A 27,510-nucleotide genomic window follows, 5' to 3' on the forward strand; every position below is an offset into this window, starting at 1 on the left:
AGATTGGCTTTTTTCACTTAGTAATATGCATTTAACTTTCCTCCATGATAGCTCAAGCCATAAAAACCTCTTTTTATACCCTGATTCTTTTTAGCACTGAATAATATTCCATTGTCTGGATGTAACACAATTTACTTATCCATTCACCTACCTAAAGAGTGAACTGGATACCCATATGAAGAAGAATGAAATTAGACTCTTATCTTACACCATATATAAAAACAACTCAAAATGAATTAAAGACTTAAATATAAGATCTGAAACTGCAAAACTACTAGAAGAAAACAGATGAAAATGTCCATGACATTGGTCTGAGCAATGATTTTTTTTTGGATACAAGCCAAAAGGCACAAGCAAAAAAAGCAAAAAATAAACAAATAAGATTGCATACAGTAAAAAGCTCATGCACAAGCAAAATAAACAACAACAAAGTAAAGAGATGACCTGCAGAATGGGAGAAAATATTTCCAAGCCACACATCTGAGAAGGGGTTAATATCCAAAGTATATAAGGAACTCAAACAACTCAATAGTAAGAAAACAAATAACCCAATTAAAAAATGAGCAAAGGACCTGAATAGACATTTCTCAAAAGAAGACATACAAATGGCCAACAGGTATATGAAAAAATGCTCAATATCACGAACCATCGAAAAATGCAAATTAAAACGATATGTTACCTCACACCTGTTAAAATAGCTATTATCAAAAAGTGAAAAGATAACTACTGCAAAGATGTGAAGAAAAGGGAACCCTTCACACTGTTGATGAGATTGTAAATTAGTACAGCTATTATGGACAAAAGCATAGAGGTTCCTTAAAAAGTTAAAAATAGAATTGCCATGTGATCCAGAAATCCCACTACTGGGCATATATCCAAAGATAATTAAGTAAATATGTTGAAGAGACACCTGCATCCCCATGTTCATCACAGCATTATTCACAATAGCCAAGATATGGAATCAACTTGAGTGTCCATCAACAAATGAATGGATAAAGAAAATGTGGTATATTATGTTAAGTGAAATAAGCCAGGCACAGAAGGACAAACACTGCATAATCTCACTAATATGTTGAATATAATAACATCAAACTCACAGAAACAGAGAGTCAGTTATTGGTTACCAGAGGCTAGGAAATGGGGGAACTGGGGAGATGCTGGTCAAAGGGCACAAAATTTCAGTTAGGAAGGAGGAATACTTTTAAGAGATCTATTGCACATCATGGTGACTACAGCTAATAATAATATATTGTATATTTGAAAATTGATAGGAGTATATTTTAAGTTTCTCACCAAAAAAATATGTGAGGTAATGCATATGTTAAATAGCTTGATTTAGCCATTGCACAATGTATACATATATCAAAGCATCATGCATTATACCATAAATATATACAATTTTTACTTGTCAAAATATACACTAAAAAGAATGATGGCATCAATATAGCAGACCAACATTATCTTCTGTAAAATGTCCACATGTCAAGGCCCCTTCAGACTGTAACAGAGAGCATGCACATTATTTAATGCTGTTGGTTCCATGTGCTTCTAACTTTATATTTTCATTCAGACTAAAAAGAATGCATCTGCCAGTTTAAGAGCTAAATATCAAGATCTAGAGGCAGGGATCGTTTATTCTAGCAATGACATCATATCTGGAATAGCAGCTGTGATTGCGAATATCACTTTCTTTTTTTTTATTCTAGAATATTGTAAGAGTACAAACTCTTTGGTTACATAAATTGCCTTTGCACCAACCCAAGTCAGAGCTACAAAAGTGCCCATTCCCCAGACAGTGCACATTTCACGCTTTAGGTGTGAATTTACCCATCCCCTCCTCGCTCTGCTACCTGCTTGACACCTGATGAATATTACTTCCATATGTGCACTTAAGTGTTGATTGATCAGTGCCAATTAATGGTGAGTACATGTGGTGCTTGTTTTTCCACTCTTGTGATACTTCACTTAGAGGAATGGGCTCCAGCTCCATCTAGGATAATACAAGAGATAGTTCACCATTTTTTATGGCTGAGAAGTTCTCCATGGTATACTTAGTCTTAAGTTTACAGTAGCCCACCAACACACACCATGATCCATATAGTTTTTTTTTTCATCATATTATGGGGGTACAAATATTGTTAGATCCATATAGTTTTTAAAGGGACCTCCCTAGTGAATTAATAGAGGGATGGTGGGGCTCTGTCACCCCAGCGCCATGTAAGTCTTTAAAGATAGCATAGTTTCTGCCATACCACCCAGGGTGTTATGTTGCCTCTGATTTGCTGTTTTGGATTGGAGTGGGGGCAGTTTCACAGGCCTCTACTTGGCTTTTCCTATCACTATGACTCTTACCACACAGGTCATACAACCAATGTCAGGTTTCTGCCAGATGCTTAAAATATCCTTCTCAATATGCACTACAAACAGTGGTATGCCAAGAGGGAAGGGTAGTGAATGTGGTCTACGCTGGTGAGGAGGAGAGGTGAGGTTCTCTAGGACCACCTGTAGAACATCAACCGATAGGTCCTCTGATCATAGATAACAAATCTTTTTTAGCATACCTACTTTTGACTCCTTTATCAATACTCTGCAAGGTAGTTCTAGCATATCCATTGCATTTTCTATAGGCCACAATCATACCTAAGCTTTGAGCAGCCACCTCAGCCACATGTTAGAGCCAGCTCTATGGTTCTTTGGCAGGTGTTAAATGTGTAGTCATGAGTAATGTCCCATATCACTATATTCAACGGTTTTATTCATCAGTCTTATATTCAACCCTTCTTGGCCATTATCCTTAAGGTCCATTTCCAGGCATTCTCTTAGTCCCCAAACTCTTATTATGAGTAAGCCCTTTAGTCCTTTTATCCCATGGCAGTGACAATGCTTTCTCAGCCAGACCATGCTAAGGCCTGACCCTAGTTGTTAGAATCATGGGAGGTGGGCAGTGGTCTTACTAGTTGTTGGCCCCAAGGGAGGTCTTTATTTGGTACCCATGCAAGGGGAGAATGCTAATCTCTAGCAAGGAAGCTGATCTCTACTCTTAGCCCAGAAAGTTGAGAAGAATCAAGGATTTAATTTTCTTAAGTACATATGGGTATTCTCATCGTATGCCCAGGGTACCAGTTTTTCTCTATCAGGGCCCTGATCTCAACTTATGAAACTTTCCAGGACTGTGCATCTAGATTTCTTCATAACTCTCATCATTGGATCTAGGTTTCTATAAACAATAACATGGAGACTTGTGGCTTTCAGACATGCCCTCAGCCGATCTGAAGAGTTCACTTTCTTCTTTCAGTGTATCTATGGGCATTCAGCAAGTCATTTAATCCCAAATTTTCATAATTACCATTTCTCCCGTATCTCTCAAATGTTAGAGATACGGTACCAGCCAATTCATCCTAGTTCTACCTCAATCTCCTTCTTTTCCCCACAGCATGCCACTTACCACAAGCTGTGGTACCCATTTTACCATCTGGTGGCAAGTGAACCAGTCCAGAACTCCAAACTAAAGAGCTGCTTCTGAAGACCACTTTTTGTGTCAATTGTCTTAATTTCAGAACCTCTTGAAGCAGACCTAGAAATTAAGGAAATTAAGTTCAAGTACTTGGTTTGAGAATAACAAAAATACTGGCAGCAGAATAGAACAGTGAGGCAGGGAAGGAAAGAAACCCAGAAAGAGTGGATTTTCAAACAACTACGAATGTTATTCTGGTTGGTTATAAACGGTTATATAACAAAGAGTTAAGGGTAGTACTTTTTTAAGTTTTAATTTTTTAATTTAAAAAATTAAAAAAATTCATTTAAGAATTTTATGGGTACATAATATTTGAACATATTTATAGGGCACATGTGATATTTTGATATAAGCTTACACTACATAAGACCAAATCTGAGTAATTTTTAAATTTGAAAATAAGTTTTAAATTTCATTACTAACATCAGGTTTGTGTGTTATTTTTAGCGTGTATTAATAATTTCTAATTACCAAATACTTACTCTTTATCATGTTTGACACTTTTATCAATGGATCTTAATAGGGTAAGCACAATTTTGATTAGACGTTTAGATAATACCAAACTGAGAAAATAATTGAGTATAGTGGGTGAAAGGATCAAGTTTCAAATAAGACTCTCAAGTTTGGAATGATGGACTAATTCTACAAGAAAATGTAAAGTAATGTGGAGATGTGTAAAATTCTATACTGGCCTGCAAAAATGGCTTCATACAAACAGCACTGGGAAGAGAGATGGGGAAAATGATAGCATGAGAGCAGCATGAGTCAACCCTAGATTTTTCACGGACTCAAGTTCATTGACTGCTGTTGAGAAAGTAAACATGGTCTTTGACTTCATAAATAGAGGTAGAGACCCAAGTAGGTGAAAGTCCTTTATTCTTCCCTGATGATAACCCAGAACCTACGTTTTATCTTTGACTTTCTTGTCTCTGTCATTCCCTTCATCTACTCTATCATGACATATTATCAAATCTACCCTAGAACTTCCTTTGAATCTGCTCGTTTCTCTCTATCCACACATTCTTGATGGCCTGATCATCATCATCTCTTTCCCAGATACAATAATCTCCCAGCTGGTCTCTTTACCATCAGTTTTGTGTGCCTACCTCAGTCTTCCAAATTATTCTTCACATGGAAACCAAGAGAATTTTTAAAAATGCAGATCTTTGTGTTCTATGCTGTACCCTTTCAGAGGCTTTCCCCGTTGCTACTGGAATAAAGAGCCACCACGTTTACATGGTTCACAAGGCCCCGGATGACCCAGACTGCATCTTCTTTAGCCTCACCTCATAGCATTTACTTTTTTCTCTTGTGCTTATTAACCATGCTGCTCTGTTTTGACAAATATATCAAACTGCTCTGGCTCAGGAACCTAGGTTCCTTCTGCCTGAAATATTTCCTCCTCCTCGTCTTCTCCCCAACTCCCACTCATTCCTTAGATCTCAGGTGAAGCCCCACTTCCTCACTACTATGGTTTGAACGTTTATGTCTCCCCAAAAATTCATCTTTTGAAACCTCATAACCAATGTGATGGCCTTAGGAGGTGAGGCCTTTGGGAGGTGATTAGATAATGAAGACAGAGCCCTTATGAATGGGCTCTCTGCCCTTATAAAAGAGGCCCCAGAGAGCTACCTTGCCCCTTCTACCATGTGAGGATGCAGAGAAAAGGTGCCATCTAGGGACCAGAAAGCAGCCCTCGCTAGACACAGACTCTGACTCTGCCAGCACCTTGATCCTGGATTTCCCAGCCTCCTGGATTGTAAGAAATAATTTTTTGTTATTTACAAGCTACCCAGTTTATGGTATTTTGCTATAGCAGCCTGAAAGGACTAAGGTCCTCAAGAAAGTTAGGTTGGATCTTTGCAATTTACATTGTCTAAACTCCCAGCATCTCTTTTTCAGTGAACTTATCTCAATGATATTTCAATAAATAATTGCCTAAGCAGCTATTTAATTTATTTAAATTAGGTCAAGAAGGAAAACATAAAAATATCCTCAATCACATGGTAACACCTACAAATCAATAACAGAAACAAAGCAACCACATAGAAAAAATGGGCAAGGATACAGTCAGAAAATTCAAAGAAGAAAAAAATCCTAAAATGCTGAAAACTATAAAAAATTGTCCCCATTGATCAGAAAAATAAGAAGTAAAACAATCATAAAGTATTATTTCTTTTTTTCCCTCCTTAGACTGGGAAACAGTAAAGTATTTGCAAACAATGCTGTTAGACTGGGAAAGGGTGTTCTTACATGCTTCTGGACATTGGTACAAGCTTTTTGGAGAACAATCTGGTGGTAACGATTGAAATGCAAAATGCACATACACCTTCATCTAGCATTTCCATTTTTAGAGAAATATATGTAGACAAAAATTTCTGTAAAAGACTATTGATTATAGTATTGTCTTTGTATAGCCAGAAAAAAAGGGAGATGAGTAAGTGGCCTGAGGAGGGAAATGTTTATAACTTGTGGCATATCTAATATTCTCTGAACTACCTTAGAATAATGAGAGTCTGAGAGTGATTCTAACTCTCAGACTGAGAGTTAGAAAGTCTGAGAGTGCCATAGGAGATCCAGTGTATATCGATGAAAGAAAGTTACAGAACAAACGATCCCATTTCTATAAAAACAAAATTGTATATATCCATGCTCACACATGCATAGAAAGCGTCTGAATGGGCACATGTCAAAATATCAATAGTGATTACCTCTGGAAAGGAATAAGGAAGTGGTAAGAAACAGACTCTCATTTTTTACTTGATATATGTTTTACTGATAATTTTTTAAAAAATAAGTGTGTACGTAACCTTAATGTTTCTACCCCCATAATATGCTGAAATAAAAAAAAAAAGCATATATAACTAAAAAAAAAAAAAGTAAAACAAGAGGCTGCATCTCCAAGGACTCAGGGTAGGGAGACACCCCATCCCTATCTTGACCATATTCAAGTTTCTGTGGGATTCCTTCTCAGAGCCAGAGTTTGCAGCACATGTAATGAACCCTATATCCACACTGATCTCCCAGGTCCTCCCTGGTTGCTTTCCTGGGATCAGCTGAGCTGCCAAGCCATAGTCACCAATACTGATGTTAGAACCACTGTCTCATGGGCCCCACTCCCCAGAGAGGGCAGTGAGGTTGGACAATGACACACCTGGGACTCCATGCTGGTGAGAACAGTGGAATCCAAGCAGAAGTGCCCGATAAAACTTCAGCCTCCAGCACCTTTCCCAGACATGTCCTCCTGTCCCAAAAAGCAGAAGCACCAACCACTGGGAATCTGGTGCTCTACCCTCAACTGCTTCCTGATGCTCTCCTTTCTGCTGTGTTGGGCCACCTCCTCTGTCTTCCCTGAGAGGTCTGCTCTGTGCTGCTGTCAAAACAAGACATGGTGACACATGCTGCCTGAAAGCGGGTGGGAGCACCAGGCCTGGCCCGCTCCAGTCCAGCCGAGGGTCCACGGTAAGGCACTTGGAGGGCTCCACACCAGCATACGGCAGTTTCTGAGCCTTGGACAATTCCTAGACAGGCTTTCAGTAATTTTGGGAGGGAGGACTATCTTTCTCAAAATTCTTTGCACATGGTGAATACCGTCAAGTTTGTCTTTGACCCCATAAGTCTTCTTCTTTTGCCTTTTTCCTCCCTTCATAGAGTATCTTCCCTACACCATCCTGAATAACACTGTATCTTTGTGGACTCTCTCACTTTCCCTCATTGAAACCTATCCACAAAAAAGTACGAATGATTTACATAGTCAAGAGTCATTCCTTTCAGGGAAATTTTCCAGGAGTTAGAGAAAATAACTAAAGGACTCCGGAGAGTTTCAACCAGTTGGGGAGGTATGATGAGTAAGCAGACTTAGGTGACCCAGAAATCATCCTCTGGAGATGGCTGTCCTTTTTGTTTTCTCTTAACAACTGGACCCAGATTTTTCTTCCCACTTCTGGGAATTAAAGATCAAACAGGAAAACTCAGATTAAGTTGTGTTATCCAAGTGCCTCCTCTATTTACAAAGGGCAATCTATGGATCAGATTGTCAGCAGTTTATGGGGACCTATTCTGTGATAGGGAACCCAGAATCCTATAGGAATTTAAAAGAAACAACTTCTCACTGTTTCATAAGATTTTTAAAGGGCCTTCACATCTATAGTCTCTTCTGTTTTTTTTAAATAAAGCTTATGTATTGAAAGCAGTTATTATTCTTCCCATATCCCAGAAGAAGAAACTGAGGCCGCCAAGAAGGGAAGTGATTTTTCCAAGGTCTCAGGAAATTTTCATGGCAGATCTGGAACCAAAGCCTGTATCTTCTATTTCCTGGGTCAAAACTCATTCCTGCACACCACACTGCTGTTTTTTTTTTTTTTTTTTAAATCCATACCCTTTTATAAAGCAATATTCTCCTCTAGTAGTTCCCCATTTTTGGCTCCCCACCTCCTGCCCACGGTCCCCTCCTCTGCCCATATGCTACACTGTGGGTCAGGCAGGATAGTCTCTCCCAGCCATGAGGAAGACCGGGAGGACGCCAAGGTTCCAGGAAGCTCCCCTCCAATCACTTCTGGGACTCTCTCCAGCCTCATGTGTAGCTTTGTTATCACAGTAGTTACCCGGACGTTGGCCCGGGTAGCAGCCCCAGGTTGCTAATTGCCAAGTAGAGCTCAGTCCATTCTTAGGCCTTCCTTTGATGTGAAAAGAGACATTCTGTGTTTCATAAACCATAATCTCAGGGCCACCTGATGCCCAGCCCTGGAGGCTAAATTGTGAACTTTCATCTGAAGAGCAAAATTACAATGACAGGCTTAAAAGAGAAAACGAGCACAGAAAGAGAAGGGAGCCCAGGTGTTAAATGGATGAGGTAGGAGAGGAAGGCCATTGCTTCTGAGTTAGACTGATTTGTGATCAACCTGGATCCAACCCTACTCTGTGACCTTGAGAAAGTTAATCCATTTATCTATTCCTCAGTTTTATGATCTGAAAATAGGAATAATAATATCCACTCTCTAGTGTTATAATGAAGATTAACTAGAAAAAAAAATGACAGGTACTTATCTTTGGCCAATGCACAGGATAATTCAGGAAAAAGTAAGAAACAAAAAGGAAAGTAAAAACTGGAATAATGACAGAAAACTTAAGAAGTGGCATAGCCCTATGGTTGAGAGCCAGGGACTTTGAGGTCAGAACTAAATTCATGTTTCAGTTCTGCCACGTATGAACTCTGTGACCTTGAACATGCCACAGAATTCCTCTGAGCTTCAATTTCCTCATCTTTATAGTGGAGGTAATACTACTTATATCACAGAATTGCTGTGATCACATGAAAAACACACATAAAGCTCCTAGAATAATTCCTGGTATATAGTAAGTGCTCAGAAAATGCAGCTACCATTTTTAGTCCTCATTCGTCATCATGCCTTATTGAAATCAATTCAGGATATTCAATATCATATTATGAATTGCTACATTTTTATAACTGAAAAACCTGGTGTTAGTTCTTTTGAGCTGTACCATGGTGGCATCTTTTAACTTGAACCATAAAAGCAGACAGACTGGGAGTGATAAATAAATGCAATTCTGTGGGGAAGCTAAATAAATGAAATGGGCAGTCAGGTATGTATGAGCACTCAAGGTATCCAAACATCAGTGTGGAGTCCAGCCACCACCTAACACTGAGTTATACTGAGCAGATCACTTGACCTCCCTGAGCCTTGGAATTCCCACCTGTGGAGTAAGGATAATTAGTGATTGTTGCAGGGACACATAACTAGACATGTCCTGGGGTTGCCATAGGATTATGTGAGATGATATAAGTAAAAGTGTAAAGGTACATAAAAGTATATGTGAAAGTATCTGCAAAAGTGCCTTAGACAGGGGTATTTCTTAATTGTTTGCACTTGTTCTCCCAACAACCAAATCGCAAAATCTACGAATTCTTTGAATAGCCATAAATACAGCTTATTTGTGGAGTGTCAACTCTGATGCCCATCTCAAAAAGGCTATTCAATTATTATCTATGTCCAGATAAACTCATTGTGACTATCCTGTAATGAAAGACCCAACACATAGCACCTTGCTTAGTTCTAGGAACCACGTTTTTGAGGACAGAGACAAAGTGGAACAGGTTCACAGTAGAGAGACCCAGATGCAGAAAAACCCAGAGACTCCATGTTTAACAAGGCTGAAAAATTGATTGAAAAAATTGGCAGCCTTTACTGAATACATGCCAGGGAGCAGATACTCTCATTTAATCCTCATAACAACTTTAAGAGTACTATACTATTAACATCCCCATTTTACAGATGAGAAAACTAAGGCTGGGCTCGTAACCACTCCACAGTGCTGCCTTTGCTGGTTATTTACATTTCTCAAGGGTTTTCATGTTGAGGCATAATAGGCTTTTTCTGTGAGATCCCAGAGGACCAACCTTATACTGGTGGACAGTGATGAGAGGCAATCGTATTTCAGCTTCTCCTACAAAGGAAGAAATGCTGACAATTAGAACTTTCTGCCACTGACAGCATTCAAGGGGAGGAGAGAAGTTCATTTCCCCAGGATCCTACAAATGGAGATTGAACACTGAGTGACAGGTTTGGTTAAATCTATGGTTTTTATAGTTTTTGCTCAAATTAAAACCTATGCACTTTTTTAAAATGGGTATATAAAATTATTCATCAGATGCATAAATAGTTGTAAGGATATAATATGTAATATATAGTAAAGTTTTAAGACAAAACTTTAACCTTATTTCTTAAAATATAGTCAATGACATCTAAACACCGCCGTGACCTGATATTCATATCATCCATTTTTAAAATGCAAGAATAAGGACACCCTTAATTGCTATAAGCTTAATGTTACTCCTCTTCAATTTAAACATGCATTTCCATTTTTTTCTGCTATACAAATTTTATCTTATTGTAATAAATTTTTATGCTGGAAAATATTTTATAACCACCCATCTTTTCTCAATGAAAAAAAAATCCATGAAACTTATTTTTAATTTCTTATGAACATACAATTTTAAGCATTAAAAATAATCTGAACTATTGTTACAATTATTAGTAGTAAACAACAGACCAAAATTATGTAATTATTAAATAGCTTCAATTACATAAAGTTGCTAATGTTCACCTATTTTGAACTATAAAAATGGTAACTTTGTATTGTAATATATCACAAATTTTGAAAATAATTATTATACTTAAGTAATAAAGTTTTAATTAAAGACACTTAACAGAGTAATGGGTTTTTTTAGTTCATGCATCCAGAAATGAGTGTTATTTATTACCAGAAAAAGTCAAAGTCAGCATCAATTCTATTACTATTTGTTACATGGGAGACAGGATAATGCATAAGGTGATATCTCAAAGAAAAAATGAGTTTAGAAAAAAAGGTATGGAAATTAAGAAACTTATTCTGTAAAAACCATGTCTGTGGACTCTTTGAGAACTCTTTGGGCATCCGCAAGGGAATGCATCGCACAAAGTGAAAATTGCCGAATCAAATGTCCTCTGACATCCCTTTCAGCAGGCAGGTTCCTTGGTTATACAGCTCATCAACAAGCCTTACTACCATGAACAAGATGTCTTGGTTTTAATTTAAGGAATTCTGTTATATAGTGGCTGATGGTATAGCCATTAGAGCCAGATAAATATGACTTAAATTCATATTTTGCCCTTTATGAGCTTAAACTTTCCATGCCTCAGTTTCCTAATGTATAAAACTGAAATAAAAATAATAGTAATAGCCTCAGGCGTTATTGATTGGATTTAAATGTGATAATGCAGAAACACCCCAGGATCAAGGTAAATGCTCTGTAAATGTTAGCTGTGGTGATAGTAATGATGTTAATGATGATGAAAAATCCATATTATTTTGGAAGATTGTTAGCACTTGATCTCTTTATCAGCATCACATGTAGTTGATCTGGAAGCACAACAGTAACTAAACAGCCTGTTCCTATGTCCAAGTCTATAAAAATGATTCTTTTTGTTCTTATGGCAACAGATGGACAATACCAGCTGGACCAGTGTGTCCCATTTCGTTCTCTTGGGCATTTCTACCCACTCAGAAGAGCAGATCCCACTCTTCCTTCTTTTTCTACTCATGTATACAGTCAGCATTTCTGGCAACTTTGCCATCATCGCACTGATTATCTCTGTTCCCCACCTCCACACCCCCATGTACATCTTCCTCAGTAACTTGGCCTTAGCGGACATCTGCTTCACCTCCACCACTGTGCCCAAGATGCTTCAGAATATCTTCTCCCCTACAAAGACCATCTCCTACATTGGCTGCTTAGCCCAGACTTATTTCTTCATTTGCTTTGCAGCCATGGAAAACTTCCTCCTGGCTGCGATGGCCTACGACAGGTACATCGCCATCTGCCACCCTTTCCGCTACCCTGTGATCCTGACCAGAGTACTGTGTGCGCAGATGGTGGCCATGTGCCATGCCCTCTCCCACCTTCATGCCCTGCTGCACACCTTGCTCATGGGCCGGCTGATCTTCTGTGCAGATAACAGGATCCCTCACTTCTTCTGTGACCTCTACCCTCTGATGAAGATCTCCTGCACCAGCACCCACCTCAACACCCTGATGATTCACACGGAAGGCGTTGTTGTCATCAATGGAGCTCTGGTCCTCATTATTGCCTCCTATGCCTGCATCATCTCCGCGGTCCTCCAAATCCCCTCAGCCAAGGGCAAGTGGAGAGCCTTTTCCACCTGTGGCTCCCACATCACTGTGGTGGCCATGTTCTATGGCACCCTCACATGGGTCTACTTCCGGCCCCTTTCCAGCTATTCAGTGACCAAGGGTCGCATTGTGACAGTCATGTACACAGTGGTGACGCCCATGGTGAACCCCTTCATCTACAGCCTGAGGAATGGGGATGTCAAGGGAGCCTTCAGGAAATGGACGAACAGAATATGGACTTCTTTCTTTAGATAAAACTCCAAAACACAGTTCAGAGTTTTACCTATGATTCTGGGTAAACAATTTTGTGCCTCACAGATCTGCTCCCTTTAAGACGTCCTAGAAATATCTAAATTAAGTACATATCATAGATTTTCTCATTAGATATTGTCCTAAGATAACTCTTAAACCCAAAGGAACCACCATGAACTTATGTAAAACACTATCATTGTTTCAACCATAATTAAAGGTGTTCTCTGTGCCTGCAATTAAACACTAGGGCTGTAACTCTTAGAGTTCCTAGATCCAATCAACAGAAGCCAATTCTGGTTTATTCATGAAAGATTGGAGCTTATTGAAAAGAAAACTGGAGCTCATGAATTTCCAAGGCTCAAAAATTGTACACGAATAAGAAATATCATGTAGTCAGAACCACAATTGTAATCATATCCCAGAACTAGTCTGTAGCCAGCAAACTCTGTTCCTTGCAGCTTGTACCCTCACCAGCAATGCCAGCAATAGTCACTGGGCATAACCCTCGGAGGCCTAAAACCTGGACATTACCATCCCCAGGAAGATCTGCCCACTTCTTATTCTTTTCACTACTATCTCTAAATTCAAAATAAGGTTGTGTATCTGATTGGCCAAGAATTGGTCACTTGCCTATACTCTAGCTGCTGGAGAGAGCAGTATTGGTGCCTTATTTTCAATAAGTTTATATAAGACACGTGAAATGGGGTGACTACTCCAATATGGGAAGGGGGACATGATGACAATGTCTACTATATGGGGTCAGAAGTTAAAGAGTCTCCAGAATTAAGCACTGCCACGCTCTCCAATTTGCATCTTCTTAACCTTCCTTACCTGCACTGTTCAGGGATACCTTAAACTCCTTCTGTCTCAGCAGGCTCCAGATAGTTCCCACAGTTGGTACGTGGAAGTCATCTAACACTGGGTGTCTGTCTGCTGACCCATCAGTGCTGGGCATGGGGAACAGATTCAGGAGCCAAGATGTCTATTATTTAAATGTCGATTCTTCAGACTCATGGGTTGAGAGGAAGATGTGAGAGGGGTTTCCCTGGATGTGGGGCAGAAGATGCAAATGCAGACTGAATTAGTCCATCTGTCTGTACAAAGTTTCTCTTAGAGAACAAGAGTAGTTATGACACCGGGGTGAGAAGGAGCTAAAATTGTGGCAATTTTGTGTAATGTGCTAGGCGGGTTTCTTGTAACCTATATAGAAAACATAGCCAAAATTGATACCATTGAAATAGATATAAGAAGGTATATTTCTTAAGTCTTTGTCTCCCCAAAGCGTGCTGGGTTAGACGATAAGTTATATGGACAACCTCGTTATAAAGCCTCTTCTGACCACCATCCCAATTCCCCAGCACTGGTTGATTGGATGTACCTTTCTGTGTTCACACCACTTACCCTATGCATCTTTCCCTGCATTTCATTGCTCTCATTTGTTTACAGCCTGTCTCCCTCTACTCTTTTATAAGCTCTTTCAGAATATGTATCCCAACCATGTTCTGCACAAGTTCTGGCACATAATACATTGTTAACAAACAGGCGTTAAATAAATTTAAGAAATAAATGATTCATAGTTCTCCTTATATAAATCTTTCGTATCTCTCATTAGATATACTTCTAGATATTTAATTTTCTTTGGAGCTATAGTAAAGGGTATTGCGTTTTTGATTTGAGTTTCTGCTTGATGGTTTTTGGCATATATGAATGCTGCTGATTTGTGTATATTGATTTTATACCCTGAAACTTTACCGAATTCATTTATCAGATCTAGGAGTCTCTTGAATGAGTCCATGGGGTTTTCTAGATATAATATCATATCATCGGCAAAGAGTGAGAGTTTGATCTCTTCTGACCCAACTTGGACGCCCTTAATACCCCTCACATGCCTGATTGCTATAGCTAAGACTTCGAGCACTATGTTGAATAGGAGGGGAGAAAGTGGGCATCCTTGTCTAGTTCCGGTTCGAAGCGGGAATGATTTCAATTTTTCCCCATTTAGAATGAAACACTGTATTATAAAGACGTCTGCACCTGAATGTTTATAGCAGCACAATTCATTATTGCATGGTCTTGGAACTACCCAAGTGCCCGTCAATTCATGAATGGATAACTAAAATGTGGTATATACTCACAATGGAATATTATTCAATCCTAGGAAACGATAGTGAACTAGCACCGTTTATGCTATCTTGGATTAAGCTTAAGCCTGTAATACAAAGCGAGACGACACAAGACCTGGAAAATGGGCTACACATCTACTCGCCATCAAATTGGTACTGACAGCCTAAAACTATGGTGTTCAAATAATTGTAGTGTTCAACAGGGATCTGAGGGGGGGAGACCCACATCTTAAGGATATAATGAGCATTGTAGGGGGGAAAGGATTACCTCTATTTTTAGGGAGAGGCAAAGAAACACACTGCAACCAAAATGTCTAAAAAAAAATTTTGTTAATGGGAGGTGAACAGGTGGAAGGGGGGAGAAGGGGAAGGGTACGCACTTTCATGGTGGGTGCAGGGCACACCACTTGAAGACTGGACACGCTTGAAGCTCTGGCAGAGCCGGGTGGGGAGGGGGAGCAGGGGCAAGATATGTAACCCTAACAATATTTGTACTCACAGAATTTGAGAAAAAAAATAAAACTATAAAAAAAAAAAAGAAATGAAAATCCCACAGCTGGTAGAATGGTGATCAAAACCCACACTGACAACACCAGGCAAATACATTTCCTGATGACCACAGCACACTGTGGTTGTCTCAAGGCTCCATGATTCATGTTGCTTTGTGCAGTCCTTGTTTGCCTCACAAACACACCAAGTCTCAACTTAGCCGTTGGGCATCTGATGTACAATCACTGGATCTGGCACTCTGGCTTGAGCTTTGGTTATTTTCACAGGGGCTTTGACATCATGTCATCCCATCCTTGAACACTGAGCATTGGACTATGGTTATTCTCCTTTAGAACCAGATTAAAACCACCTTATTTCCTCATCCAGCATCTCATCTGCCCTCATACTTCCTATCCCCTTTCACTCACATTGCTGATATCCTATCTGGCCTTGTGCTGAAGCCTGGTTGATGTTGGTAACTTGCCCAGCTGGGGCCTGGCTAACAGCCAAGAGAAGCTCCTAGACATGGGGAAACAGTAGATGTTGGTGTGGATGCAGTAAAAAGGGAATATTTATACACTGTTGGTGGGAATGTAAATTAGTACAACCTCTGTGGAGATCAATATGGAGATTTCTCAAAGAACTAAAAGTAGATCTACCACTCGATCCTGCAATCTCACTACTGGGCATCTGCACAGAGGAAAAGCAATCATTATTTCAAAAAGATACCTGCACTTGTGTGTTTACTGAATGCAGTACAAATAACTGATGAGCTGAGCTCAGCCTAGAGTACTGCCCCACAGAACTGTGAGCAATAAAATCACTGTTATCTGAACAACTAAATTTTGGAGTGGTTCATTGTGTAGCAACAAGTAACTTAAACAGGCTTCTTGGATGATTTGCATGAATCTTTATAATCCTATGTTTCATTTTTAAGATGGGAATGATAATGACATACATTTCATTTGATTGCTGTTAGGATTAAACAAGATACATAATTGCAATCATTTAGAATAGAGTCTGAAATGCTCAATAAATGCTATTTTATATGAAAATGATAAAAATTATTAATATTTAACAAAAAATGTTCACTGAAAGATTACAGCCCCCAGCATACATGACACACAGAATCCTTTCAATTTCTCTACTAGAGGTTTTATCTCTATAAAAATGCTTCTTCTAGAATGGCCTAAACCATATTACACTCTGGAAATTGCATTTCTATGATATATAAAGTGAAGCAACAAGTGTTAAAAAAGTTTCTCCTTTTCACTCAGATCTGGGAGCTCATGAAGGAAATTAGAAGAGAAAATATTCCACATCAAGAACTCACTTGGTCCTCTCATAAAACCAGAAGATTTGTGTCCCTACAAGTCAAATGTACAGGGCATCCTAGAAGACCTAGAGATCTGGAAAGGGTCAGTATAGTAATCCCCACCCCCACCCCCAAACAACAACAACAACCAAACAAACAAAAAATTTTTTGGTAGTGTCGACCCAGCCAGTATTTCCTTTTATCAATACTTTAAGCATCACACACTTGCATACAAAATTGTTGGCCCAGGGAGCTGTGTTTAAATTATGCATTCCCGTTCCCTAGACATATTTGGTTAGACCATGGTGCATATGGTTCACATTCTCTCTCTGGGGCAGCCAAGCACAAGGAGGTAGAGAAAAGGCTGGGCTGCAGAAAGAAACATGAATCTGATTTACAAAGAGACATAACATCAAGAACAAAGTATTTCCGGAGTGATGGACAGAGGATCTATTTTAGTTCCTGTGGCTATTCAGTTCCATCACATATGAGATCCTTGCACCTCACATCTCCAAAATTTCAAAATTTCTTTGAAGTTCTTTCAAACAGACTTTTCTATTCTTGTTGCTATACTCTATCAATTCTCTAGTGGTTCTCTCTCATTCATTGATGACCTTGGCATCTGGTTATCTCTGTCCACCACTATTTATCATTTTTGGAAACATCTACATAAATGATCTAACTAACACCTTGAATTCTCAGTTTGGGACCTCTGGAGCTTCAACAATATTTTACATCATTACCCTGTCTCAGCCATCCACTCATATGGTCCCATCTTAGACATTGCCATCACCAATAATTGCATCATCTGTGAAATCTTGATTTTAAACATCACAATTCCTATCAACTTCTAATTTTTTCAGCTTATTTAATTTAGTTCTCAAACTCTACCAATTCCCTGACATGACTGAGATCTATTATTCCTTCAAAGTGTTTTCCATTATCTATAACCTAATTTATGCTTTCTTCCCACCCTAACAACCATAAATACCTTCTTGTAAAAACCCTTATTCTTTTGCTCCTTTTTGTACTACCTGGAAAATTTCAGCCCTGGGTAAATCCGGTATTTTTTTCATTTATGTCTGTACATGAGTACCTCAATATTGTTGGATAAGACCACCCAACTATGCTGATTTGACTACTATTAAACTTGTGAACAAAATATGCAAATGGATACTCAATACTGGCAGATAATCCTACAATATTACCTAGTACTTTACTTTTCCCAACTCCAGAATGATTATTTCACATATTCTCTTCCTACAGTTCTCTAAAACAACTCTGCTCCCATCACTTTCAGTTGAAGTTTCTTCAAGCTCATGTCTTCTTCCCAACCAAATCCACCAGCTCACCTACATTCAAATTTATATATTCTGACTTCCTTTTTGTTACAGGGGAAGAGGTGGCTCAGCTCCTAGATAAAATCATCCCCCAGTAGATGTGCATCCTCTTGCAAGGACTTTGTTCTTGCCATTAATTACTTTCTCTCTTGAATAATTAATGTTTCATTTTTATTGGATCAATCCTATAAGCAAATAAACATGCTTAATGTCACTACTCTTTCCAAAAATTGTAAGAAACTTTCTCTTGATTTCATGTCCTCAAGTTATACAAAACTTTTTTCTATCTCCTCAGAAAAAAACTATACTTAAAAAGTGTCTATATAATCACAACCTCCACTTCCTCTCATGCGATGTCATCATAAAATGATGATAATTGAAATTTTTCTCTTTAACTGCTCTTATCAAAGCTTCCAACAAATCTACAGTTTGCCAAATTTAATAATAATCTGTTCTCATTAATGACCTCTCAACTACTACATTTGAGAGAATGACCACTCTTCCATCCTGGAAACAGCCTTTTTTAGGATCCTGACATGTAAAACTTAGCTGCTCCCTTCCTACCAATGTACACCTATCAATTTTCTTTGCTATCTCCTCTCCCAGAGCTCTAAATGTTGGAGTGCTTACTCATCTCAGGGCTCTGCCTATAGTTCTCTTCTCTTTTCTACACTTTCTTACTAGGTGACTTTATCCAGTTCCACAGCTTCAAGGATTATGTGCATTTTATTGCCTCTGACATTTCTATTAAATATCTCTTGGTAGGACCTCTCCAGGAGCCTAAGGATTACGTATTCAACTGTCTCTAAAACATCTCCATTTGGATACCTAATGCATATCAGAAAATTAACATAGGAAAAAAGAGTTGTTGATTTTGCCACCTAATCAAATCTTTGTGCTATTTACCATCAACAGATTTCCACATATAAGTGGCATGATGATTCAACATATTTTCACCATCCATTCTTAATTACTCTTTTTTCCTTACACATTACATCTAAACCATCAGTACTTCTAAACAGTTCTCCCCATACAACCCAAATCTGACCAACTGCTCCTGGTGTTAGACCACTGTGTAGATTCTCCTCCAATCTCTATTATTAGTGACCTACACTATCTTTTTTGGGATAGCAAAATGGTACAGATAGAATAATTTTGTCACTACACATATTGAGCTGATTATGATTACTGTGAGTTGAGAGGTTGTTGAAATGAGAGAGACTAAAAATATTACAATTTTAAGAGAGGCTTAGGCTATTTGATGGTTTATTCAAAACTCTCTCTTCCGTATAATTGCACTGTAACTCACTTTGATTTCTCTCTGGAAGACAGCACATGCTACACCATTACTGAAATGATCAAAGTTATGCAAGCCATACTGATTTTGTTATCATTTTGCTTAATAGTCCTCTATGCCCCTTATTAGACCAGATAGATGAGAGGTTCAGACTTGCTGGTTTAAAAATATCTTTTCAGTTTCAATACAATGAGATTCTAGGTCCGTCAACAGACATCAGAACTATTTATTCATGAACTCACTTTTTCCCAAATCCAATCAAGAAGGAGCCAACAGGGAAGATTATTCCACAGGAATGTGATTCATATCAGTTAGTAAAGGTATACTCCATCTATTTAGGTCTTAACTCTTTGAGCTCAGGAGATGTGCTGCCATTCCCTGTCTGCCTGGGAGCCAGGTTGGAAGTTTCCTGAGATGCAGAGTTTCTTAAAAAGCCTTTGAAGAGCTCCTTTAACCTCCTGGTTCCTGAGGCTGTAGATCAGTGGATTTAGCATAGGGGTCACGACCGTGTAGAAGATGGCGACCTGACGATCCTGGTCCAAGTCGTAGCTGGAGGATGGTCGGAGGTACATGTGGATCACAGAGCCATACAGGAGAAGCACAACCAGGATGTGGGAGCTGCAGGTAGACAGAGCTTTGCGCAGGGCAGCCACTGAGTGCATGCGGGCTATAGCAACACCAATGCGGGCATAGGAACCCAAAATGAAGAAGAAGGGGCTGACCACCACAGCTACACCCTCAGTGAATATTAACATTTCATTGACCACTGGCCGGGTGCAGGAGAGCTGCAGCAGGGGAGTGATGTCACAGAAGAAGTGGGTAACCCGGTTGCCACAGAAGGTTAAGCGGGAGACCAACACACTATAAAGGAGGCTGTTGAGGCTGACAACCACCCACGAGGTCAATGTTATGCACAGACAGAGGCGATGGCTGACAATGGTGGAGTATCTTAAGGGGTCACAGATGGCAACATAGCGGTCATATGCCATGGCAGCTAGCAAGTGGCCTTCCATGCTGCCCACAGCCATAAAGAAGAACAGCTGGATCATGCAGCAGTTATATGAGATGGTTCGATGCACAGACAGTGTGTGCACCAGCATCTGAGGAACAGTGATGGTTGTCAGAAATATGTCAATAAAAGAAAGCTGGCTGAGCAGGAAATACATGGGGGTCTGAAGCTTGGGGTCTGAGCAGGCAACAATTACTAATAGGGCATTGCCCATAACTGCAACCAGGTACATGGCAAGGACAAGACCAAAAATAACTGGCTGCATCTCGGGCCAGCTAGACAAGCCCAGCAAGACAAATTCAGTCACTTCTGTCCAGTTTCTAGTGGCCATAAGACATCACCTGCAAAGAAGAAAGATCACAGTTGGAAAGGGAAGAGAAAGATGTCAAGCTCACTCAGACCTCAGAGTCCCTGCATCTTAGATGTGCCACTGGAGTGAAGATCTGGTGTGAACTTTGTATGTGGAGAAGCTCAATTTTGTTCTTTGGTAGGGTTGTTCATATTCCACTAACTCACTAAACTTACCTGGGATGAAAGTAGAAATGATTATTATAATCATTGATTCTATTGATTATTTTTAATGAATAAAGAATCTGTCGGTGGGTGAGATTTTCATGTCTTTTCAGCTCAGGTTTTCCCTTATAGGCAGATCGACAGGGTACACCAAAGAGCTAACTTTTGAGGCTGCTATACAAATAAAGATATTTGATGTAATGCTATATTTCTACATAAGTATGAGAAAAATAATGTCAAAATAGTATAGTGTATGTACAGGAGAATGTATAACAAAAAGCGAGTTCCCTTACGCTATGCTTGCCTACCACCATGTTTAGTTTTAACTATTCTGGTAGTTCATGCCTCTCTGCCTCTAAATAACATGCCACTTGCCTATGCATCATGTTCGTGTTTTCTCAATTTAAGATACCTTTTGTCTCTCTATCCTGAAAGATGAAGTTTTGTCTTGATTACATTATCCTTACTCCTTTCTCCTCCTTTCCCCAAATTTTGATGATTATTTTAGTTCTTCAAAAGCAAGTTCTTTAGTTCTTGCTTTTCTGCTTTAAATGGTTTACTTAAATCTATATTTCTCATTCCCCCAAATTTAGCCTCCACTTCTCCTCTCACCAACCCAAATTTCAGAAAGCTGTACCTTGACTTGTATAATGTCAAGAATGAAGACATGTAAATTCTAAGTTGTAGTCATAGTTGTGTTCCAAGTAAAATTTTAAAATCCATAAAGAACATTTATATTATTATAATTATGTAAATATTATCTACTGCAGAACCAAAGATGTGCTATGGTTGTATTTAATCTTTGATGAGGCCAGTGTTACACCCATTACATAACGAGTGATATGCGCACCATCTGAGGGATGGTCATGCTGGAGACTCAGACTTGTGGGGGGAGGGGGGGAAGGGCATTTATTGAAACCTTGAAATCTGTACCCCCATAATATGCCGAAAGAAAAAAAAAAGAAAGAAAAAAAAATTCCTAAAATTATTATAAAATAAGTATTCTGTGTTTGAAGGAAGTAGAGATATTTTGCTTGGAAAGAGGCCTACCTCTTTCTTTTTAGTCATCTTCAATTAATTGAGGAATGTCATATAGAAGTTAAATATATCTCAGCTGCAGGAAACAGACCTAGGATCAATTTTTTAAAGATGAGGTGCTTAACTTCATATTGGAATCAAGAATAACTTGTTAATAATTAGATCTGTATGCGAGGCTGAGGCAGGCAGATCGCTCAAGGTCAGGAGTTCGAGACCAGCCTGAGACCCTGTCTCTACTAAAATGGAAAGAAATTAACTGGCCGACTAAAAATATATAGAAAAAAATTAGCTGGTATGGTGGCACATGCCTGTAGTCCCAGCTACTAGGAGACTGAGGCAGGAGGATCACCTGAGCCCAGGAGTTTGAAGTTGCTGTGAGCTAGGCTGACACCATGGCACTCTAGCCCAGGCAACAGAGTGAGAGTCTATCTCAAAAAAAAAAAAAAGTTTTTTAAAAAAATAATTAGACCTGTAAAAACTTAGAATGAGCTACTTTGGTAGTTGATAGTTTCCTAGCACTCAAAATGTTCAAAAAGAGAACAAAGGGTGACTTATCGTGAATATTTTCATGAATAAAACATTTATTTATCTAATAGTATCTGCTACATTTTCAACCCCAAGTTTTCTGTTTCTTTTGAGTCCATATTTTATATCTGGCATTAGATTAAAGTTTCTTACTTTCATTTGGAAAAAAATTAAAATAAAATTACTATTCTGTTTTAATACTTCATCAGTTCTTCTAAATAATACTATCTTTATATATTTCTAATTTGTTATGCATTTTTCTCATATGTATGCATGTGGGTATACAGACATATGTGTTTACATATGAATACATACATATATACATTAATACATGCACATACACATTTTTTACCATCTCTATCATTAGGCATTCTGTCTTTTGCTTATATAGCAGGAAGACTGTTAGCCTCCAGTGATTCCCACCCCCTGGCAGCATTAAACAATGGGATATGACAAGATGATAGGATGTCATCACTGTGATTAAATTACAAACATTGTAACTTCCATCTTCCATCCATTATAATCCCGTCCTGGGTATTCTAAGGGATTTTTATCATATTGCTACTTTCTGTCTAGCTCTTAAAAATCCACTAAAATATCACATCTGCTAATGATTCCCCTTTCTTCCCATTTATTATTATGTGGTTTTCTTTTATTACTATTTTGCTGAGTTCTCTAGAGATATAGAGGAACAAAAATGTATTATATGATAAATCTGATACCTTACCCAAAAGCCAAAGAGTTAGGGATGGCTCTGGTTTCCTAAGATGTCTATCTCCACTATAGGAATTTAATCACAGAACAGATGGGATACTCAAGTCTTCTAGTAAGGAACATTTCCCCTGAATTGCAATGAAAACACTAAAAATTGATTCCCTTTTGAGCTCTCTTTGTTAAATAGCAGGTTACACATTTCACATTGTCTTTCATCATAAAAACATTCAAATCATTAGGTTTTCATTTTTTTTTTTTTTTTTTGCATTTGTCACATTGTCCTGGAGCACATCCAAATTCATTTAGTTGGACTTTGTTTTTCCTAAATCTCCTCAAACATACATTTTCAGGTCAACTTTAACTAATAGATCTCATCTGTAAAAATTTAGTATCAGCTATGATGTATTATTTCTCACATAACAAATTCTACAGTTCTGAATAAACCTTACCCTGATCCCTTAAATGGTAATGACATTAAACCTAATGTAAGAGGAAAACTGCTCCTTATGAGGAATTCAGTGTCTCAGAGCAAAAAGGAATATGGATGGATTAATAAACATTTGGAAAAATAGTATACCTCACTCATAATTAATGGAATATAAATTAATAAACATGATACCATTTCACCTGTCAATTATTTGGGTTTTTTAAATAAATCATAGCTCCCATACTGTAGAAAATGTGGATATTAACGAACCTATAGAGGTGAAGTACAACTTAATGAAATCTTTCAGGAAAGCAATTGGCTACATGGATAAAGACACTGGAGAATACTCACAATCTTTGACCAAGAAATTAATTTTGAGGGAATTTTACCAAGGAAACAATCAGAAATAATCATATGATCTTTGTGCACAAAAATATTCATCACAGGATGATTCAAAGTAGCGTAAAACTTGGTTGTCCAATGATATAGGACAAGTTAAATAAATTTCAGTGCATTCATAAAACTTAAACTATGTAGCCATTAAGAATAATGTTTTAGGTTACACCTAAGAGTGTGATAATATGATAATATTACCTACAGTGTAAGATTATGCTTAAAATGTGTAATTTTTGTTACACATTTTATGTTTAAAATATGTAATATGGAGGGGGGCGGAGCAAGATGGCGGACGAATAACACCGCCAGACAGAGGGTCTCTGCAGAAAAGACCGATTCTAGCAGAAACTAGAGAAAAGAAGCAAGAAGACGAGCATACAGCGGACAAGGGCCGGAAGGAGGGGTACCTGAGACCCCGGGAGACTCCACGGGAGGAGGCTGCGGAGGAGAACTGGAGGCTGAGACCACCGGAGCAGCCCGGAGACCAGCGGCAAGGGTAGGTGGATTTGCTATTTCCCCTCCCCTGCATTCGGGACTGCTGGTGGGCTCCCCAGCGGGTGGAGAGACCTGCGGACATCAGCCCAGAGACTGCCGCCGCCTGCCAACGGTGAGCCTGTAACAGACGTGGCACCAGGTTCCCAACTTCCTCCGGGCACCTCCGTGTGCACGGAGAGCCGCGCGGCAGGCGCCATATTGCCTCCTCCCCCCCTCCGCCGACCCTACCCGCGGCTGCCCAGAGAGACAATACAGCCACCAGCCGGAGGCACCTCCAGGGAACGGGACCTTCCCGTTTGGGACCCCGCCCGCCCTCCCAGGTGCTGCTGGCACCTTGTTCCCAGGAAAACGGTGCCGACTCAGAGGCTGAGAGACATAGACCCAGCTTGGGCTCCCTGTGGGTGAATTAGGACCGGAAACCCTCTCCCTGGTGGGAATACAGTTTGAACTCTGGGACCCAGAGGTCGGACCTGCAGACCAGATCCCCTGCACCGAGGGCTAGCATTGCCCGGGGCACAGAAGGATTATACGTGAACAGCCTACTGAGGTCTGTGTGCCTCCAGGGGCGGATCGGGCGGAACGTCCCAGGAGGAGGCCGTGCGCCCAACCCAGGTGGCGTTCCTGTGCAGGGAACCTCCCCGCCGGCATCACAGTCCGGGGAGGCCTGGTGGCTTGTGGTCTGGCCTGCTGGCAGAGGCTCAGGAGTAGCTGCGGAGTTGGGGAGGGTGGAAAGAAGCGAGGCCTGCTGCAGACTGTGGGTCTCAGACAGCCCCACCCCCACACCCAGACTTTCTGGCTGAGCGGGACCATCCCAGCCCCGCCCTGACAGCAGAGAACAGAACTTTGACCCCTGCTAACGGCCTGAGGGCAGGCTTACCCAACCCAGCTCCGCCCAGAACGAGAGCTGATAACAGGACTCAAAATCAACACCATAGCCTGTTCCTCCAAGCAAACGCCACCTACTGACAGGGACAGCATCTTGCACAGCCTTTCCACGGCACCCACTGACTCAATATACAGGGAGTGGTCCAATTTCACCCACAGGCACCACCTAACGCCTCAGAAACTAAACAAGGTGTGTGAATACCCAAACAATAACCTAAGGAAAGAAACAACAACTGATCGACATGGGAAGAAATCAGCGAAAGAACTCAGGAAATATGAAGAACCAAACGGAAAACACACCCCCAAGGAGGAGCACCAGCCCCCTAGAAACGGACACCGACCAAAATCAGGCAACCAATATGACAGAAAAGGAATTTCGTATGTGGATCATAAGAACACTCACCCAGCTGCAACAACAACTCAATAACCAACACCAAGAAAACACAAAAAACCTCCAAGAAATGGAAAAAAGGTTCAACAAAGAGATTGACACAGTGAAGAAAACTTTAACCGAAGTCCTGGAGATGAAGAATCAACTCAGAGAACTACAAAATACTGTGGAAAGTCTCAAGAACAGGGTGGATCAAGCAGAAGAAAGAATCTCAGAGCTTGAAGATAACACCTTCCAATTAAATAAATCAGTCACAGAAATACAGCAGAGAAACAAGAGAAAAGATCAAAGTCTACAAGAGCTGTGGGATTATGTGAAAAAACCTAACGTGAGGGTCATAGGTTTAGCCGAAGGGGAGGAAGACAGCACTCAAGGGCTGGACAAGCTTTTTGAAGATATAATAGAGGAAAATTTCCCAGGTCTTGCTCAAAATCTCGATATACAAGTTCAAGAAGCCCAGAGGACCCCTGGGAGATTCAATGCAAACAGGAAGACGTCACGTCATGCAGTCATCAGACTGACCAAAGTATCAACTAAAGAGGCCCTTCTAAGAGCTGTGAGACAAAAGAAGCAAGTGACATACAAGGGAAAGCCAATTCGAATAACATCAGACTTCTCTAATGAGACTTTACAAGCAAGGAGAGACTGGGGCCCCATTCTCACTCTTTTGAAACAAAACAATGCCCAGCCTAGAATATTATTCCCTGCAAAACTAAGCTTCATATATGAAGGAGAAATAAAAACATTCGCAGATAAGCAAAGGCTCAGAGAATTCACCAAGACAAGACCAGCCCTACAAGAAGTACTTAAAACAGCATTATGCACGGAACATCATAATAATAATCCACGGATATAAAAACAACCAAAACCCAAAGATATTAAAGGCCAGATATTACAATGGCTCAAGACACAAATCATAGCAACAACATCCAACCCAACAGAATGATCAGTAATCTACCTTACCTATCAGTTCTCTCAATAAATGTGAATGGCTTAAACTCTCCACTCAAGAGACATAGGCTGGCTGAATGGATAAGAAAATACAGGCCAAGTATATGCTGTCTTCAGGAAACACATTTAACCTGCAAGGATGCACATAGACTAAAAATAAAAGGGTGGAGATCAATATTCCAAGCAAACAGAAGCCAAAAGAAGGCTGGTGTGGCAGTTCTAATTTCAGACGATTTAGTTTTTAAACCAACAAAAGTAGTAAAAGACAAAGAGGGTCATTATATAATGGTGAAGGGCACAGTCCAACAAGAAGAGATAACAATTTTAAATATATATGCACCCAACTTAGGTGCACCCAGATTCATAAAGCAAACCTTACTGGAGCTAAGCAAATGGATTAATAGCAACTCCATAATCGCCGGGGATTTCAACACCCCACTGACGGCACGAGACAGATCCTCCAAACAGAAAATTAATAAAGAAATAATGGACTTAAACAAAACTCTAGAACAATTGGGTCTGACAGACATCTACAGAACATTCTACCCAAAATCCACTGAATATACGTTCTTCTCATCAGCTCACGGGACATTCTCTAAGATTGACCATATCCTAGGACACAAAGAAAATCTCAAGAAATTTAAAAAAATAGAAATCATACCATGTACCTTCTCAGATCACAGTGGAATAAAACTAGAAATCAACCCTAACAGAAACTCACATTTCTACACAAAAACGTGGAAATTAAACAACCTCCTACTAAATGATTACTTCGTAAATGAAGAAATCAAGACGGAAATAAAAAACTTCTATGAAGAAAACGACAATGGAGAGACAAGTTATCAACTCCTCTGGGACACAGCTAAAGCAGTTCTGAGAGGAAAGTTTATCTCCATAAATGCCTATAACCAAAAGGCAAGAAGATCACAAATAGACAATCTAATGAAACGACTCAAAGAGCTGGAAAAAGAAGAACAGACCAACCCCAAACCCAGCAGAAGAAGTGAAATCAACAAGATCAAATCAGAACTAAACGAAATTGAAAACAGGAAAGCTATTCAGGAGATTAATAAAACAAAAAGTTGGTTCTTTGAAAAAATAAACAAGATTGACACGCCGTTGGCTAAGCTAACGAAAAGCAGAAA

The 27,510-nt window shown here is 39.5% G+C and overlaps 2 protein-coding genes and 1 non-coding gene across 3 annotated transcripts in view; 1 reads left to right on the forward strand and 2 right to left on the reverse strand.

Moving 5' to 3' along the window:
* LOC105875154 (uncharacterized) overlaps positions 1 to 13,491 on the reverse strand; it is a 49,366-nt gene extending 35,875 nt beyond the window's left edge. The window contains exons 1-3 of the transcript XR_012922201.1: positions 13,289 to 13,491; positions 9,933 to 9,979; positions 3,446 to 3,574 (exon numbers count right to left, since the gene is read on the reverse strand). This is a non-coding gene — a transcript (uncharacterized LOC105875154). The remainder of the gene's footprint in view (positions 1 to 3,445; positions 3,575 to 9,932; positions 9,980 to 13,288) is intronic.
* OR1Q1 (olfactory receptor family 1 subfamily Q member 1) lies at positions 11,516 to 12,460 on the forward strand. The gene has a single exon (XM_012771796.2). It carries the CDS (start codon positions 11,516 to 11,518, stop codon positions 12,458 to 12,460), a length of 945 nt encoding a protein of 314 aa, XP_012627250.1.
* Positions 13,492 to 19,295: 5,804 nt separating the features above from the next.
* On the reverse strand, positions 19,296 to 20,572 carry LOC105875151 (olfactory receptor 1J4-like). Its single transcript, XM_012771794.2, has one exon. The coding sequence runs from the start codon at positions 20,359 to 20,361 to the stop codon at positions 19,378 to 19,380; it is 984 nt and encodes a 327-aa protein (XP_012627248.2). The 5' UTR covers positions 20,362 to 20,572; the 3' UTR covers positions 19,296 to 19,377.
* Between the last annotated feature and the right edge of the window lie 6,938 nt (positions 20,573 to 27,510).

This window comes from Microcebus murinus, chromosome 12 (assembly GCF_040939455.1).
Source record: "Microcebus murinus isolate Inina chromosome 12, M.murinus_Inina_mat1.0, whole genome shotgun sequence".
In the NCBI taxonomy this organism is placed as follows: domain Eukaryota; kingdom Metazoa; phylum Chordata; class Mammalia; order Primates; family Cheirogaleidae; genus Microcebus; species Microcebus murinus.

What these genes read in the sequence shown, in the direction of transcription:
- LOC105875151 (XM_012771794.2), bottom strand. Translation starts at nt 20,361, where the DNA reads ATGGCCACTAGAAACTGGACAGAAGTGACTGAATTTGTCTTGCTGGGC.
- OR1Q1 (XM_012771796.2), top strand. Translation starts at nt 11,516, where the DNA reads ATGGACAATACCAGCTGGACCAGTGTGTCCCATTTCGTTCTCTTGGGC.